Source organism: Tympanuchus pallidicinctus, unplaced genomic scaffold (assembly GCF_026119805.1).
Source record: "Tympanuchus pallidicinctus isolate F22 unplaced genomic scaffold, pur_lepc_1.0 scaffold19, whole genome shotgun sequence".
Taxonomy (NCBI): domain Eukaryota; kingdom Metazoa; phylum Chordata; class Aves; order Galliformes; family Phasianidae; genus Tympanuchus; species Tympanuchus pallidicinctus.
Window position 1 is genome coordinate 7,652,336 of NW_026294710.1, and position 19,351 is coordinate 7,671,686.

A 19,351-nucleotide genomic window follows, 5' to 3' on the forward strand; every position below is an offset into this window, starting at 1 on the left:
AAACAGGAGTAAGATACTCCAGATTTTCACAAATTGTTGAAGACCATAAAAATTCCCACCAAAAATTGTAATAAAAATCACTGTAGAAAATTCTAAGGAGCAGCAAAATTTTGACTGTGATCTCAATAAAGGGAGGGTAGTAACAAACATTACATATATTTTTACACTGCTGAGCTATATAAGCCATCTTTTAATTCCAAGTCCACGACTGCTCTCATAAACTCTGCAAAAGGAAAGTCTTTCTTATGGTGGTAGCTGTCCAAACATATTCCAAGCTTAGTCATCATTTTGAGATATATTATTCTCTACTTTTATAAGTACTGTCAGTCTGACACTTTAATCAGCTCTTCAATGATAATCAAGTAATGACATGTGGAAATAACATTATTATTCCTTACTTGGAAGAAGCAGGAGTAACCACAACAAAAAAAACAGCCCTTGCTTATATGCTTTGCCTTGCACCCTTTCTAAAACTCTAACAAAAGCACTGACTTCTGTTTATAATGACCACTGTAGCAGATGGTATATTATGCATCTCAAAGAGGACAGTGTATGGTGGTATCCACTAGGCAGATTAACCTTATTTGCTTTGTGCTTTGGATTTCCTCTTATTCTGGCCTGCAGTTCACATTTTCAGTTTAGGGATAAGCAGAGTACAGTGTCAATTGGGATTTGGATTTGAAAATGAAACTTTTGTTATTACTAATATGAGATGCATGACAGATTCTAGTGCATGCAATAAAAAGCTGACCTGAAGGTCTGGTCTGTTTCCACTAGCAGACTGATTTTTTTTCAAGATCTAAGTGGAACTGTTGAAAAAATACCGAATTAAAAGTTCAATTTATGTGCATTTTATTGGGGCTGACCTCTTTTGTAGTGAGTCTAAAATTATCAGGTGCAGACAAATAAAGAAATTCCTTTGATTTTTTTCCTGCTTCTATTGATGTTTTGGTAACAGATGCAGAGGAGAGAAAGCAAAATAGATTTCATAGTATTTGTTTTTGCAATCAAATAAGCTATAAATTAACAAAGCAAATGTAGTGAATGAATGTTTTGTAATGGTATAATAAAATGGACCACTTCACAAGAACTTTATCAGTGTATTACAAAATAAGCAAGTCACTATACTTGCACGTAGTAGACAACTATTATTTTTTAGCATGTACTGGTTTGTCAGGTTTAAATAGGTGGCACACTATTTGAGAGTTAATATCTAAGCCAGTATCCCAGTTTCCAAGGGCTAAATGGAGAATAGATCCACACATATAAACTGTGCATGACAGAAAATCCAAATCTAACTTATATTTAAAAATTATACCTAATAATTGAAACAAACTCACAATGAAATTAAAACTGAGTATCAAACAAAGATCACAACTTCTAGAGAACTTGCTTCAACAGAGGGGTTGGACTAGATGATCTCCAGAAGTCCCTTCTAAACACCATGATTCTATGGTTCTGTGATTTCGTAGATCACATATATTACTAAGAGTCAGTGATTTTAAAATTCCCCCCAAAATAAATAACTTGCAAAGCATGATCTACAGATCCAAGTGAAAATTCAGATTTAAGAATGTAACAGACATGAAGGCCAATCTCAAGGGAGGGAGGGGAATTTAAATGTCTTACTGACTGTTGAAAACTCTTCTGTGAGATCCAAAGAGCAATTCTCTGCTTCTTTTGTCATCCCACAAAACATATATGATCTGTTTTTCAAAATGCAGTTCAGTAAAAAAGAATTTCCCCTTAAAGTTTTAATGTCTCATGCATTGTGCCTCTGAAAGATTTGTTGTAATACCTGTTTTATAAATGTTTACTAGAAGACTGTGAAATAGCCAAGGAACTGAAGATGTATTACAAACTACTTTTAAAATGTACAAACAATTTTCAAATGTACAACTGTTACCTACTACAGTAGGCACTGAAATCTTTTTCCAAGAAATGACAGTTTACATAAAGGTAAGCAGGAAGAAAAATCACAAAAGTGTTCAAGATAGGTTAACTCTATCTAGGGTGATAAAATTTGCTTGCAGATTTTTACAAATAAGTGTATATGAAAATAAAATTAAACACTAGTTTTCTAAGTCTTTTGTTGTATGACAACATTCCAGTCATTCACTGTGCTTCAGATACACTGTAAAATAAAACTGGTGAAAACGTTGTATTTATTGATGTAAAAAGCACACCTTTTTTAGGTGTTCACAGGTTTTTATCTTCATAAACACCATCAGTAGCTATTTAAGTAGAAATTACCCTGTTACTACCCTGTTACTATTTTGCTGACACAAAATTACAGATGATAATTTCTTAGGCATAATAATAATAATAATAATTTCCTATTCCTCGAATCTAAAATCACCAGTCATTTAGGTATACCATATCTTTGCTAGTTAACATGACAGTCAGACCCAAAGAATCATTCATTTTTCGTGATCCATGTATGTTGCCACCTCTCTCTACAAATTCACATTTATATCTTGGGATATCATTTTGTTACATACTGAAGTTGCACCTTTCCTATGGAAGTCATTGTCCATTATCATTTTTTGGTTCAGGATTTGTACAGTAATATTACCTATATTGTTTTTAATGCACATAAGTGTTCTTAAAACTACTACCTAAAAGTTAGACTCAACACAACAACAAAATATTTAACTGTTATGTTTGCTAAATTTCAGAGCTAGAAAAAATTCTCATGATTACAGACGAGTTTTTTTAGGAGTTTAAATGCAAACTATTAATGCTTATTAATTAAAAATAAAAGGAAATGGCCTATCTCTTCCCTGTAATCCTGCAATTAAGATGCACTTTAGTTATTAAAGCAAGAATCCCAGAGTAATCCTCTATGTCTGTCATTCAAGCGCACCATATAAGAGTATCAGCTACGATGATTCTCTTCCTCATCATACTGACATTTCCATTTCCATTTTCTGAATGGTCACCATGAATTTTAAAGAGCTCAGGTCACTTCAAGGTCTCTCTTCCTGATGAGATTTCAAAAAAGAAGAAAGGCTGCATACTTAAAATTAGCACCCTAAACAAAGAATTGAAAAATATGGATCATATTTCATTTTTTTTTCTCCACTTCTTTTTAAAATTATGTACCCTTTTTGAATGCCAAAATGTCATCTTAGTGGTAATGTTTTTTGTCTTTACAATGAACACAAAAAAAGAAATTATTTTCACCCTGAAAGATAATTTAAATACCAAATGTTGAAATACTGCTACAATTAAAAAATCCTCAGCAATATGTGCACGTTTTTATTTGTTTATTTAAACACTATTTAGAAAGAATTTACTCAAATTCTTTGCTAGTCTTGTTACTACAATTCTGGAAATGCACTGCATGCAACATAAGTATTAACATAGAACCATAGAACCATAGAATTGCTCAGGTTAGAAAAGACCTCAAAGAATAGGAGTGCCCTAAGCTGTATCAGGGCACTCAGAGCGTGGTCCAGCGTGGTGAAACTGTGCTTATGCTGGGGAGTGGTGTCTCACTGCTGACAGTGACAGGACGAGGGGAAATGGCCTCAAGTTTCATCAGGGGAGGTATAGATTGGATATCAGGAAAAACTTCTTTACAGAACGGATTGTTAAGTGCTGGAATGGGTTGCCCAGGGAGGTGGCTGAGTCACCATCCCTGGATATGTTTAACAACCGTTTGGATGTGGTGCTCAGGGATATGATTTAGCAGACGGTTGTTAGAGTTTAGGTAGGATGCATAGGATGTTACTTTCTTGAACCATGTGTGTTCTTGGGATAATTGAAAATGATTTCAGTAATTATCTCTCCTTGACTCCAAAACAGTGTAAAGACCTGTCAAGAATTCTTTATATTACATGTGTACACAGCACACAGAAAGAATGGATAAGAAAATCAGAATATGCAGGAGTTTTGATTCATCTCCAGTTCCATCTTGGAAATTCAGATCCTTCCACAATAGTCTTTAATCATAGCTAACATGGCTAATCCAACTAATTCATAAGATGAATTATATACCTAATAGCACAAATATTTGAAGCATCATTAAACTAATATAAAAAACAAAAAACAAAAAAACAAAACAAAAACAAACAAACAAACAAAAAACAATCTCAATATCTGTACTAAAAATAGAAATGAAAAACTGATTTGTAATTTATTTACTTTGAAGAATGGGACAGAAGTTATAAGTTTATTACAGTAAAATCAGTTTGTGCATGTGCTACTTACAGCCTTCATAAATATCTGTTGGTATGTGAACTGCTGCATGTTGGTAAGACGTTTGCCGTCGGAAAACAGGATCTTCTTCAAATACTGGTCTGATTCTCTGGCTGCCAGATTCAGTGTCATTCTTTTCAGGCTTTTTAAAATAAGAAATGTAGAGTACAAAAAATTACAAAGTATGCCAAAACGATTCCTCCTTTTACATAAAAGACTCGCAGACTTTATAGCTAAAATTTTGCATTACTGTATAAAAACACTTATTTGCTCCACGTCTAGACATACTTGTGTATCATTCAGTATGAATTACAGGTTATCAACAAAACTCAATCAACTCAGTGAAACTAAAAGCTTCAAAACGAAGAGTCTAGCATCTTACATAGCCAATTGCATGACGGCAACTATGTTATCCTTTTATTACTTGTAATAATTTGTTCTTAATTTTAAATATAAATGTTGCTTATCTTGATTTTTTAAATAACATTGTAAATCATGTTCCTTAAAATACGATACCAGTAATACACAACTCATAAATAGGTTTTTGAGAAACAGTGATGCACGTGTAAGACAGAGTAAGGAAATGAAGCTTTTTCATAAGTTCTGACTGTCACAGGTTTTGTTTATTGGTTTACGTAACTAGTAAGTCTTGATGAAGTTGCCTGTCTGCTCACTACTACCACCTGCCTCCCTGCCTCAGTTTTCTAGCTTCTCTTACCTGCACCACTGCTTCTTGTTTCTTTTCAATCCACTCAGACTTTTAGTTAGGATTTTTTAAAAAATTGTAAAGCAGAGGTTTGTTTGTTTGTTTTTAGATACAAAACTGCATGAAGCATGAAAACCAAGAAGGGAGTGAAGATCAAAAGGGAGCTGCTAATGTCTTTGCTTGGCTCAGCTGCAGATGGAACAGGAGTCTCCATGGCATAAGCAGATTGCCACTTTAATTAATAATGAATCAACTAGGATACTAAATGATTACTTAAGCCAGCAATTATAAGCAATTATATGGATATTTTTAATTCTACAGAGTCATCAGTTTTTTAAAATGTATTATAGTTGAAAAACATTGCTGAAAAAGAAGCATCTGTCTTATGATTCAGGCACACCATGCATTGAAGCTATTCTCTATATACTTCCAATATGTCTATTATCCCTTATCCTCAATATACAGACAGCTGAATTTTAATTCAACTGCAAATCATCCTGATCAAAGCTAAGTTTCCTTATCTGTTTCACTATAGGATCATGGAAAGCTACACAAATTCAAATGCCTGAAATAAGCAGCTTTATCATGTAGATTGTGAAGAAGTAGTTTCTTTTGGAAACATAAAGGGTACAGCTTGTCCAAAAAGTGAAATCTACTGATTTCAGTAACACGGCAGTTTACATATTAGCTCATTGCCCCAGGCTGCTTTCACAGTCCATGAAGAAAAATAGGCACTTTTGGAGCAAAATTCATCTCATCTCATCTTACTTAAACAGCTGTTTTCCCATGAGATGAATCAAGAAAGAAGCCACTCCTCCCTTCCATCGAGTCCAATAGCTGTAGGCCAGCCAGTGTAGATGTAGATGGCTGCAACATAACTGTCTAGAATTAGGGGAGATACATCTCACAATGCAACTCTATTTTACTTTTGGAAAAATGAAGTTAGGCATGAATTCTACCTTTTTTTTTTTTTTTCTTTTCTTTTTATGTAGTATAGCTATTATATCTTATGCTAAGTTGTTAAGTTTGCTGTTTATCCCTTAATCCAACTCGGATGCATGAGACAGAAGGAAAGACAGAATTCTTAATACTCAAGGTGAAGGATGATACTTTTAATTTGTGCAAATTCGTGCAAAACTACTACCAGGTAAAGTCTAAGTCTACGATAACATTAAATAATCTAAACTGATATAATGTGCTAATTACTTAGAATTACTCTCATTGGAAAATCTGAGGCCAGATGACAGATACTGTCTATTTTCCTATACTTTTTCACTAAAAGTGTCTCTAGACACATCTATTTTCCATTGGGAGATTTGGAGGTTGTCAAAGGACTTCTATCATACTTCTTCATTTCAATTCTTTTCAGACAGTCATGTTTAAGATTTGGAATATGAATTAGAAAAATGGGAAATGCTTGTACAATACAATCTAAAAAGTCCCAATACAGTATGCCACTTGCTTAACTTTACCAGAGGTAACATCACTACAGCTTACTTTCAAGTAAACTGGAGCTGGTATCATTAATAGTTTATGTGTTCTGTAATTAGAAATGACACAGAATTTTGACTTCAGACAAAACATTTGAATCCAATTTGACTCTTTTTTTTTTCCTTTTTATTCCTACAATCTCTCTTCCCCTCTCTATCTGTCCATCTATCTAACTGTTTCTGAGAATTGGGATACTATGTAACATGAAGAAATTCTGGAGTTCTTTTCACAAGTTACCTTTTTGTTTCGTGCTGCTCAAGGTAATGAATGTGTCTAATCCTGCAAATACAGTCTCAACAATTGATCTTATGTACGAAAAGAATTCCTTTCCTGTCTGCAAATCATTTGATTAAAAAAATGAAAATACTTTCTGAAATGAGTACCAACAACTAAAGTCTCCTGTTGCTTTCACAGAACATTTCAGGAAAAATAAAACAAAACAAAAAAAAAAAAAAAAAAAACACTGAAGCCATTGTGAAAATATCACAATGAGTGGATGTCATAAGATTTTTTCCAACAAATTTTCAATAATAGACACTTGAGAGCATGGTACAGTAAGATAGAAAGTGGGTAAACCATCAGATCTGTACTACAGGGTTCTGCATAAAAATTTTGACACTCAAGTATGCATTTTTAGAATTCCTAAAGCCTTTGAACATTAACTTTTATCAGTGCTCAGTGCCATTCTGAGTAACAGAATAAAACTGAGCCTTCAGTCTCTCCCATAACTCATGTTTTATGGAAGAAACTTTGAGTCTAGTACCAACATTTGACTGAATATCAATGAAACAGATTTTACGTAATCCACCAGAACATCTTAAATATTCAAATACAAGTCTATTTTCCACACTTGTAATGGTACACAGAATCACGGAATTGAAGGGATTGGAAGGGATCTCTAGAGATCATCAAGTCCAAACCCACTGCAAAGGCAGGAACCCTACAATAGGTCTCACAGGTAGATGTGCAGACTGATACTGAAGATCTCCAAAGAAGGAGACTCCACAACCTCTCTGGGCAACCTGCTTCAGTGCTCTGTCACCCTTCCTGTAAAGAAGTTCTTCCTCATGATTACATGAAACTTATATTAAAGTTTAAGGTCATTGCTCCTTGTCCTTTTGCTACACACCACCAAGAAGAGCCTGGCCTTATCCATTTGCCACATACTTCCAGTCAGATATTTATAAACATTAATCAGATCTCCCTCAGTCTTCCTTTCCCCAGGCTGAACAGACCAAGCTTACTCAACCTTTCCTCATACAGGAGATGCTCCAGGCCCTTTGGAGTTGGAATCTTTGTGGTCCTCCATTGAACCTTTTCTAGGAGATCCCTGCCTTTTTTGAACTGGGGATCACAAAGCTGGACACAACAGGCTAGCATCGGAAGCATTACAGACAAACTGGTACTGCCCTCAACACACCGCTTCTTGACCAGCAGCCCTAAATCAAGACCTTACATATCCAATGGTTTGTAGTGGATTCTTTTACAGAAATCTACTTAGTTTTCAGTTGGCAACTACATGAATTACAAGTAAGCTACATCTCTATTAGGGGAGGAAAAAAAAAAAGAAAGAGAGAGAAGAAAAGGAAAGATGAAAAAGGAAAACCCCAGTGTTATTAATTATTTAAGTTTGGTATTTCTATCAAAAGTTTGACTGGATTGCTGCAGTGGTTGTTAAATTCTTAATAACCTCCTAAACTTTGCTTTCAGGAAAACAGTGAAACACCTATTTTCAAGGAATATAATCTAGTGTATGAATGTAATTAAAATTCAACTCCAACCAATTTGTCTCTCAAGTCAGGAACTGAAACACAATCAATATTGGCACAGAAAAATCCCGCATGAGATGGTGGCTGAAGATTAATTTTCTATCTATTTAAACCTGGTCTTCACTTATTGAATTACATTGTTACCTACCACTGACAGTCAGCAAAATATCTTAATGCTTTCCCTGCAATGAATCTCCAGACTCATTTTTCTGTCCCTCGTGAGGAAGATAAAATCCATTTCTTCTTCAGTTCACATTTGTGCCAGTTTATGGCTATTTTTTTTTTCCAATTAATATTTTTTCATGTGTCTGCACTATCAGAATAGAGGGAAATTGATGTCACTGGTAAGATCTGAGTAAAGTGGATTCTTCTGTGGGTGTTTTTTGTGATCTTGCCTAAATTACTTATGGCACAATCTAAAATAACTAGAGGTTACTTGCCATTTAGAGGGATATTTATACTATAGTCTCATAAACGAAAACATACTTGAAATAATGCAACTGCTCTTTCAAAGGCTTTGTGAACTTAAACTAAGTTATGTTCACATAGTAACTGGAAGCTTTATGCCAAGAAGTACCATTGAAAAGCAAACTACCATTAAATGAGAATGAAACAAAACAGCTTGTAAAACTCAGACACAGCTTAACTCCCATTTCACTGCAATTAAAAGTATCCTGAAGTCTTTTCACAGCACTGAGTTATTTTTTTATCATCATCATAGCAATAGGAAGATGACTGGGCTTTATACTATTTTATTTTCTTTCAGTTGGAAAGCACTGGTTCATTAGCTGAACAGATCAGGAACAGAAACCTGAAGATAGAACAGGTATTGGGATGAAGGACTGAAAATCTCAAGTCAGATAAATATTTTAGCAATTACAGAATTACAGAATTGTAGGGGTTGGAAGGGAACTCCAGAGATCATCGAGTCCAACCCCCTTGCCAAAGCAGGTTCCCTACACAGATATAATCTTAAAGAGACCTATGCAATCACATTTTCTCTTCTAAAACTGACATAATATTTTAGTGAGTTGGAATTATGTGCTGAAACATTGATTTCTTATTTGATAATCAAAACATAATTGAAAGTTTTGTTTTTTTCTCTTTGTTACAGATTACAGCTGACCTTCACCTCAAAGCTAAATAGAGACTATGGTAGTGACATCAACATGTAAAAATCCACATATTCCATCTCCAATATTTTCCTTAGCTAAAAGACAGGCAAAATGAAATACACATTTTAAATAGCTAAGCACATAAAAATAAATCATCAAGAACCTCTTCCAGTTCTCAATGGGTTTTAAGGATGAAGGAGAGCTGCCTTACAATAACACCAGCATCGTTCATAAGTTCCATGGACTTGTGCACATCTGACTTCTGTAAGTGCTTCCTAAAGTTTTATTCTTCTATTATGGGAACATCTTCTTACTCACAACTCTGCTACCAGGCTCAGGTACCCAGCAGAGTGATGCAAAGAATGCATGGAAAATCCCTATCTTCCTTGCTAAATCATTAGTCACCACCTACTTAGAAGTTTCTTTAGCCTTCCTTTTGATGTCAAAGAAGCACATCTCCATATCCCTCTTGAATAGCACACCTTCATCTTGGGTTCAGAGGTCTCTATGTATGCTCTCACACCAACCTCTCAAGATCACCTGGTTCTTTTCTATACAGGGTGACGGCTTGGGAAAAAAGAGGAGTTTAAGACCAGGATGGTCACTATGAATGTTTTTCCTGCCAGCCCCTAAGGTATTGGAAGCAAGTGTCTACTTCAGCAATGACTTTTACAGTTCCTTGACTGAATAAGATTATGTCATTAGACACCATGATGAATATGTTGTCATGTTATAATTAAACCATATCTTAACTGATTTAAATATTATGAGCCAATGAGAAAAGATCTAGTGAATTACTTAAAAAAAAAATCTTTTACAATTCCTGGCCTCCTTCAAATCCCTGTATTTAGATCCTACTAGAGTACTTACAGTAATAATAAAAGTAAAAGGAAATAAACATGTATAAGTTGCTTATAAAGGTCCTGCAGGATATTTAGCCACCATCTGCAATTCCAAGACCAAAATGCACTCTGGATAATTTAGATTTTTCATACAACACCCAAATTACAGGGTACTCTACTTTTAATGAAATAAATTACACTGCTGATCTTTTACTATTTCCACATCTGATTGAAGATAATATCCCTCAAGAATAAGATATGTTAAATCATCTTAATGCTTCATCAGAAATTAGTTGTAATACCACTGAATGTGAACATTTAATTAATTGGATTTTTTCATCTGATGCAGTTGTCTTTGCCATGCTTTGCTAGGTCACTGACTGATCCTGTTTCATAGCACATTCTTATCTCTGTAGTACTGGTTAAAGTCCAGACTTTGTAAATCTTGCAGCATACTAATTGGTTGCTCTTTCTTCTTAGTTTGGCAGTCCTTTGTGTCAATAACAACATTAACAACTGTAAAGCCCTGCTCTGGGAAAGAGATTGGACTACATGACCACCAGAAGTCCTCCTCATCTCATGTTCTTCTGTGATTCCGCAAGATAACACTAATGAAGCAAAAAACACTACAAAAACATCACTCACTAATACATGATAATATAAAATAAGAACAGGTTTTTACTAATTAAATGACAGCTGTATTTAGTCAGATAATAAACATTAAATAAAACACAAAGCCACACACTCGCCTCTGAGTTACATATGAACAATTAACTTTCCTTGCAGGCTACAGACAGTTTAATAATTTGAGTTAACTGCCATAGCACTGTTTTGAAACAGTGTTAGTGTGGTAAAAACTTAAAAATGTAATACATCAAAAGATGACATGAACAGAGGCAGAGAGGAATTTTAGAAAGGTATTCTATCCAATAGGAGAAGCACATCAAAAAAGTAAATGGAACAACAAAAAAGAAAAAAAAAGAAAAAAAGAAAAAAACAATAAGGAAGAAGAAACATGTCAGCTTTAAAATATTGCAAGAAATCATGAGAAAAGTAAAGGAAAATAAAATTTTAATAGGTCAGCTGAAAGCAAGTTCAAAAGTTTTAAAGTCTGGACAACTGTAATTTGTGGAATTCATGTAAAATCACCTGCAATACACATGACAAAGATGATCTGCAAGATTATCTATAAGACACCTTTTTACAAACAAGCTTTAAAACTCTAAAAGACTGGCAGTCACAAGAAAAAAAATAACTGAAGAAGCCTATGCACAGGCAGCACCTGCCAAATGGGTTTTTCTGAAGCTAAACCCCAGATTCAGCCCAATCAAAGTGACATGACCCTTTCTATTCAGCCCATTTCAAAATGGCATGTCAAAACACTCACACAGCACTGTTACGTGGAATTGGCCAATAAAGAACTCACTAGAAAGAGCTATTTCTAATTCTCTAAAAACTCAGATGTCAGATGTTGAAGCTGCTTTTATTTACCAACAATGATCACTCCACATTCACTGCAATTGTTATAACTCATGCATCTGATATTAGTAGGAAATGTCCTCAAGGAAGCAATTTTCCATTAAACTGATGAATCACTCACTTTAGGGCTGAATTTTGATATTTGATATGACATAAATTTAGCCTCCATAAGGAGAATTCAAGATCTGCTCTTTTGTGCAAATTTGCCTTCGAGGTAGGATTCTCCACATTAGGAACATACTCATCTCTTTAGGACATTGACAACTACAGTTATCACTCTTGTCCTTTTTATTTCATAACTCTGTTTCACAGGTAGGAGGTAGCTTTGGGGCAGTCATTTCATTATCATGCATTTTTATTTGCAGCCTTGAAAATATATTCATTTGGGAGAAGAGTAGAGTTGTGCAAATTGGAAGAAAAGAATATAAACCTGACACAGTTTTTTTTAAAACAGAATACTTCCCCTCCTCCCCCCTTTCCCCCCCCCCCCCCCCCCAAAAAAAAAAAAAAAGCAAGAACATTTGCTCCCTGTGGAGCTTTTTCCTATGAGTTGGACTCAAGCTTTCTTGGAATAGCTTGAAATAGAAAGACCTGAGGTCTCACAATGACACAGTAAAAAAAAAGCCCAAAAATTAAAATAAAATAAAATAAAATAAAATAAAATAAAATAAAATAAAATAAAATAAAATAAAATAAAATAAAAATAAAACAGCTTCAAGATGAACACGCCAGGTGTATAACCATTGTTTCTACTCACTGAGAAAGGGGAGGTTTGGTGAGAGCACAGCCCACACTTCCCATAGGGTGCCACATCTGAGCATGTGGGAGGAGGGACAATTGGTGAGAACTGTAAAGCTTTGTCCCTCCTTGCTCAGGAGACCGGCTTTCCTTGGCAGTCTCTGAGACCACGGACAAAACATGATCTCCACCAGACAGCAGGCTTATTCTAAGAAGACCATGGCAACCCAGACAGAAGGCCTGCCCTGCACGTGGACGAGCTGCTCAGCCTGGTGGTGGAGCTCAAGGATGAGGTGCAGAGACTTAACACCATCAGGGAGTGGGAGTGGGAGATTGACTGGTGGAATGACTCGCTGGCTTACTAGAGGGAAGGGTTCCAGGAAAATACCCCCAGAAAGGTGGTGGACCCCCTGTCCTGTCAGTCGGACAGACCTGACTGATGAGGAGGGTTGGAAGAGAGTCCCTACGAGGTGTCACGGGAGCCCCCCTGCCTGCTTTGACCACTTCCGCAGCTCCCTCTAAGCAACAGGTTCCAGTTGCTGGAAATTGAATGGGAGGTGAGTGGAGAGGTGATGGAAGATCTGCCTAGGAGGGAGCCTACAGCGAGGCAGTCACCCCCGCACCTTGAGACTGCCTCTGACAGGAAAGAAAGAAGGGTGGTAGTGGTGGGTGACTCCCTTCTCATAGGAACAGGGCCGTCGGGAAGTGTGCTGCCTTCCTGAGGCACTGGTTATCAAGGACATAACATATCAAGGAAACTCCCTAAGCTGGTTAGGTCATCTGATTATTTTCCATTACTCATAGTTCAGGTGGGCATTGATGAAATTGCTCAGACAAGCCTATGAACTATGAAAAAAGATTTCAGGGGCTTAGGGCGTTTAGTTTAGGGAGCAGAAGCTCAAGTGATCTTCTGCTCTATACCTTTAGGGGCAGTAAGGGACACTGAGTAGGATCAGAAAGCACAAGCCAAGAATAATTGGCTAGTGTCGAGCCCGAAATTTTGGGTTATATGATCATGGAGTAGTTTACTCGGCCCCTGGCCTGTTGTCTGTCCGTGGAACCCACCTAACTCAAAGGGGGCAACAAATCCTATTGCAGGAGCTAGTGGGGCTTATTGAAAGAGCTTAAAATTAACTGTGAAGGGAGAAGGAGACAAACCAGGTCTCACAAGAGATGAGCCTAGGGGAATGATGCTTAAGCTGGGAGTGAGTCAGATGACTAAACTGAAGTGCATCTACACCAATGCACGCAGAATGAGCAACAAGCAGGAAGAGTTGGAAGCGATTGTGAGTCAGGCTACTTATGACCTTGTTGCTATTACTAAAACATGGTGGGACCACTCATGGGAGTGCTGTGATAAATGGCTACAAGCTCTTCAGAAGGTGTAGATGAGGAAAGAAGGGTGGTGGTGTGGCCCTTTATATTAAAGACTGTTTTGATGTTGAAGAATTTGGGGTTGGAAATGACATAGTTGAGTGTCTATGGGTAAGGATCAGGGGGAATGCCTTAGGGGCAACATCTTGGTGGGAGTCTGTTATAGACTGCCTAATCAGGATGAAGAGTTGGACAAAGCATTCTATTAGCAGCTGCAGAAGTCACTTGTTCTCATGTGAGATTTCAACTTCCTTGATATATGTTGGAAATATAATACAGCACAGAGAAAACAGTCCAGGAGATTTCTAGACTGCGTGGAAGATAGCTTCTTTGCAACTGGTAGGAGAGCCTACCAAGGGTGGTGCCCTCCTAGACCTGGTCTTCGCTAACAGAGAAGGACTGGTGGGCGAAGTGAAGGTTGGGGACCTTCTTGGGCAGAGTGACCATGGAACTGTAGAATTCTCCATTCTTGGAGATGTCAAAAGAGTGACCAGCAAAACTACTTTCTTGAACTTCCAGAGGGCAGACTTTGAACTGCTCAGGATGCTTGTAGCATGGGTCCCTTGGGAGTCATTTCTTAAGGGTAAAGGGGTTCAGGAAGGCTGGATGCTCCTCAAGATGGAAATCTTAAAGGCACAAGAACAGGTTGTCCCTGAGTGCCGTAAGGCGAGACGTAGGGGAAGACGAACGACAGGTGTGTATGAGCCAGGAACTACTGTTGAGACTCCGGAAGAAAAAGATGTCTATGTCCTCTGGAAGAAGGGACAGGCTACTTGGGAAGATTACAAGGAAGTAGCTAAGGTAAATAAAGGTCTATGGCATAAAAGAACAGAAAGTACAAATTTCTTATGAGACAAAAAATGGACAGCAGATGCAGTTTATTAGTCAGACCTTTTGAAATCTTTTGATCCACCTCTGCTTGCTCTCACAGCCATACAACAGCAGCTTCTCTCTGGCAATCTCACCAACCATCCAAGCACGGAGGTGAACCTCAGACATCAGCCAGCTTTTGTGGGCCCCTTCCTGCCACGCAGTGCTGTGTGCCACCCCTCCCTCCTTCCATCCCACTGGAAACCATTTCCTGACCCTGCTACCTGTGAGGGGTAGAGCACCATGGCCATGTGTGCCATCCCCAAAGCACTCAGCTCTGCCCAGCAGGATGCAGTGCAGGACTTGGCAGGCACTGTGACTCACAGAATGATGCACTGTGACAGATTCCACCACCACACTCACCTGCTAAGCACCCTGAGCTCTGCCAGATAGCATTACTTAAGAAATTAATACCACATTTCTTCTTTTAAATGTATGAAATGCACCTACTGCTCTGATCTGAAGTGACTGATGGGAAGCATCTTACAAACTTTGGAAAAAAAAAAAGTTTGGGGTAAAAATGACTCTATTTTGTAAATTTAAGAAGAGCATTTTCTGGAGCTAATGGTGTGATTGGTCCCAATATCTCTCTGTTTTAAAATGAGGACATATAACACATATAAAGAAAATGGGTTACAGGTTGCCCATGTTTAACAACATGGATTAGAGTACTCTAAAATAATACCTAGAAAGAAGTATAATTTTTTTTTTCATCTTTACCACTATTATCACCTTACAAAGATCAGCATTTATGCTGCAATTTTATTTTCAAGAGGAGCTAGTATTTCAGATAGCCTACAGCTTCCTCAAAAGGGGGAGTGGAGGGATAAGTACTGATCTCTCTCTGGTGACAGCAACAGGACTTGAGGGAATGACATAGAACTGCGTTGGAGTATTTCAGGTTGGGTGTCAGGAAAAGGTTCTCCACCAAGCTGGCACTGGGCTGGTTGGAGTTCAGAAAGTGTCTGCACAACACACTCAGACATATGGTCTGATTTCTGGGTGGTTCTTTGAGGAGCCAGGAATTGTACTTGATGAGTTCAACTTATGCATCCCTTTCAATCCAAGATATTCTATGATTCTATGATATTGTTCCAAAACAGCAAGGAATCACTAATTTAGAAATGCAGTCTAAACCTTGTGGCAAAATCAGAAATGTTCTTACAAGATTTCTCCCTGAATGTTCCATAAAGTAATAATAATAAAAAAAGATTTTCATATTTTAAACAGCCATAGGTATACTCAGGATTGATCCAGAATCCACACATTGGCCCTAATCACAGGGTCAATTCACATTTTCTGCAGATACTTACTCCCAAAAGCAACTGTAATTCCAGATCTTTTATGTTAATTACTTAACATAAAACCAAAAAGTGCTACTACCACTCATTAATACATGAACAATAACACCACATGGAGTACTGCTGTTAATCACAACTGCAATACTAACATCAGATTGTATAAAAAAAATCACTAGTAAATCAATGGTGTTAAATGGGGACACAACTCTTGCCAGGAGACAAAAATGCCAGCTCCCAATTAAAGTCTAATGAGTAAGACCTTTGTGCTGTAAACTTCCAGCGAAGCATGGCTGCTTTAATGTTAAAGAATTATTTGTTTATTTGTATTGCTTAGACATTTCAGTTAAATTATGACAAAAACACAATCTGCTTTTCCTTAGGCTGTTATATCTCTTACAGGAAGGAATACATAAAAATACAAGAAGAAAATGCACTAAGGTAGTAAAGGAACAAGACACAAAGAGAAGATCAGAGAAATGATAGGGGAAGAATCAAGGAAGAATGAAATTAAGTAACTGAACAATTTAATACACAGTGAATAGAAGGATTACGATTACCTGAACCAATGAGAACAGAAAAATTTGATTTGGCAAGGTTCTATTAAGAAAACACAAAATCACTAGACATGAAATGAAGATCATTACAAAAATGAGAAAAGAAGTGCATAGTGAAGCAAAGATAACTGCAAAAAGGGTGGAGAACAAATGACAAGAAGAGAAAATGAATAAAAAAACAGGCAAAGCAATATTAAAACCTTTGGGAAAGGGAATAATAATGTGGGTCCAATAAACACCCTGCATCATGTGTACAGAGTGATTCGACAAAAGTAGTTGACACCTGCAAATGAAAGTACATTGCACAGACGGTATATCAAATGGAAAGAGTTCTAGGGATCAGGACAGTGAATGAAACCCTGAGAGACCTGTATTAAATTACTAATTTTGCCATTATCTTCCTATGTGATACGAAAAATGAGAATGTAATACCTCCTACCTTGTTGTGAAGATAAAACCATTAATTATCATGAAGTGCTCACATATTACAGCACTGTGGGGGAAATGAGCAACTAGAATCTAATTACTGCTGTAATATAAGGGTCCAAAAGTTATATTACTGACTGATGGACTAAGAGGTTACAAATTAATTATCTTATTTGGGAGACTATAGCTAAAGAATACACTTATTTTTCCTTAAAGTCCAAGTGAACACTGACATTAGATTCTAAAAGACTCATCTAGACTGCAGATAGAAAGTGAAAGAGAAGGATTTTCTGAATGTGGTACAAGAACAGGAAGAAGGAAAATAAAATACAGTGAAGAATATTAATATACACTAGAAAATAATACACTGACTTAAAATAGAGGATTTTTCCTCTTGTAAAGCTACAATTTTAAAGGATTAGTGGATTTAAGACAGGAAACCAAGATCTGTGAGATTAATTTCTTCTAATTTTTAAACATCTAAAAGTTATGATTTAAAAGATCTGAAGAGAGAAATATATACCTGAAAGTCATTCAGCTGACCTGTGTCAAACACTTAGCACAGAATAAACCAAATAGCTATACACAGTGACTAGGTTAATCTTAGATACCTAATTTTAATGAATAAATTACTGATACTAATTATTCTTACTTCTACTTTTAGAAAAAGCTGTCAGGTAGTATGATTAAATAAAGGTCTATGGCATAAAAGAACAGAAAGTACAAATTTCTTATGAGACAAAAAATGGACAGCAGATGCAGTTTATTAGTCAGTGTTTTGGAAAAAGACTCATTTAAAATCTCTGCCTATGAAAAAGGTGCTAAGTTGTGTCATCTGTTTCATATACACTCATTGCCAAGGTTTCCATAACTAAAATACCTTGTTTTAAGACAGTCTACACATAAGGTAATGCACGTGTTGGATGACCAGTAAGGCTAATGAGTGCCTCCAGAGCCCCAACTCACTGCTATTTATTCACCCGATCAAAAGTTCAGCCCAAAACTAAACTGTTAGAGACCCCAGTATGAAGGTACCATTAGCTATATGAGCCCTATCTTCTTTCTTCCCTCACTTGGCTGAGAAGTGTGCTACTCTAAAAGGGCAATCTAGAGCAAAGACATTATTTTATGTGATGTACACCAGTTTCTTTGTTGCCTACAAGGTTGTCTTCCTAAAATGAAATTAATCTTTATAAACATTTTCTTTGCCCATAAATGCCCAACCATCTGTCAATTTTCAGCTGTATGAGTGGGACATTTTATTTTCTTATTGTCATCAGAGCTTATCAAGGATTACTGCTTTTATTAGAGCTTAAGTTTAATAATTTTTAGCATCATTATGAAATGTTCAGCTTTATTAAACAAGAAAAAGAATTTGCAGTATGTTTTACTAGGATGAACAAATGCAGGCCATAGCAGAAAGGCTGAACCAACTGTAAGAGATTATTCTTTTACACCATTGCCTCAAAGCTTGCTGGGGACACAGATGAATAAGTCCATGCAAGTCCTGGCCAAAGGTTAAGAAATCCTTTGTCCGAGGGACACAGATGGACAAGGCCAGCAGCAATCTCGAGGGAGATGGCCATCTCATGGGGTTGCTGTACATGACTCTTACCCAAGCACCCAGGAATGCCACACTGGCAGAAGAAGGATAAAAATGGGACCTACAACCATGAGATTGGGTTTTCTGGAAACAGATTATTTACGAAGAGGGGTTTCTGACATGAGAAACCTCACAAGATGCATCTCTCTCTCCTAGACTTGCTCTGCACTCTACTTGCATGCTGAAAAAGAACAAAGGTGTTTGCCATTAGAATGCCTGCATGCTGATGGACTCTCCTGGGCCTGCTACCTGAGTCCTGCTGCTTTTTCCCAGACTTACGCTGCGGCTTCTTCCTGCTACTTCCTTGCTGCCCAAGGCTGGCTGTGCTGCTGCTGCTCTCCCCCTGCGCTTTTGCCTCAGACTGTCAGAACAACGTGCAACAGGACCGCTGCTGGATCCTGGTGATGACTATCCCCACTTTACGCAATTCTTATTTCCTATCTTTTCTACTGCCCTCTCTCCCTTTCCCATCACCCTAATTCATAACAGTTGCCGTCCTTCCCTTCCCTGTCTCCCTGATTCGGATTTATAATAAATTGGTCGGACCAATATTTGAACTGTTGTTTCTTAATCTCACGCCTGGTATACAGATATCAGAAAACCTCTTCTCCCTCCTATAATTTGGAGTGAGACACCAACAAGTAGGAGCAGTGGCTAAGGTATTCAATTAGAACTCATGGGGAAATTGTCTTCAATTCAGCCAGAAAAAGATCTGATCAGATTGCCAAAAAGGCATAAATGCTACAATAAACAAGTGTTACTTGTTCATTAACAGGTTGGCCCTGGCTAACAAGGAGCTATTTTTAACTTAACAGGTAATTATTATTGCAACTTTCACCCCAAGAGTTTAAAAGGAAAAAACAAAACAAAACCCTCACAC

The 19,351-nt window shown here is 37.0% G+C and overlaps 1 protein-coding gene across 12 annotated transcripts in view; it reads right to left on the minus strand.

Annotated features, from left to right (window-relative positions):
* The window catches only part of CACNA2D1 (calcium voltage-gated channel auxiliary subunit alpha2delta 1), a 354,437-nt gene that overhangs the window by 133,006 nt on the left and 202,080 nt on the right, over positions 1 to 19,351 (minus strand). For all 12 annotated transcript variants that reach the window (XR_008206210.1, XM_052680848.1, XM_052680846.1 and 9 more), the window contains exon 6: positions 4,216 to 4,345. Coding sequence is in view for 11 of the 12 variants with exons in the window: in XM_052680848.1 (XP_052536808.1) it covers positions 4,216 to 4,345 (130 nt within the window). In the remaining variant the exon portion in view is untranslated. The remainder of the gene's footprint in view (positions 1 to 4,215; positions 4,346 to 19,351) is intronic.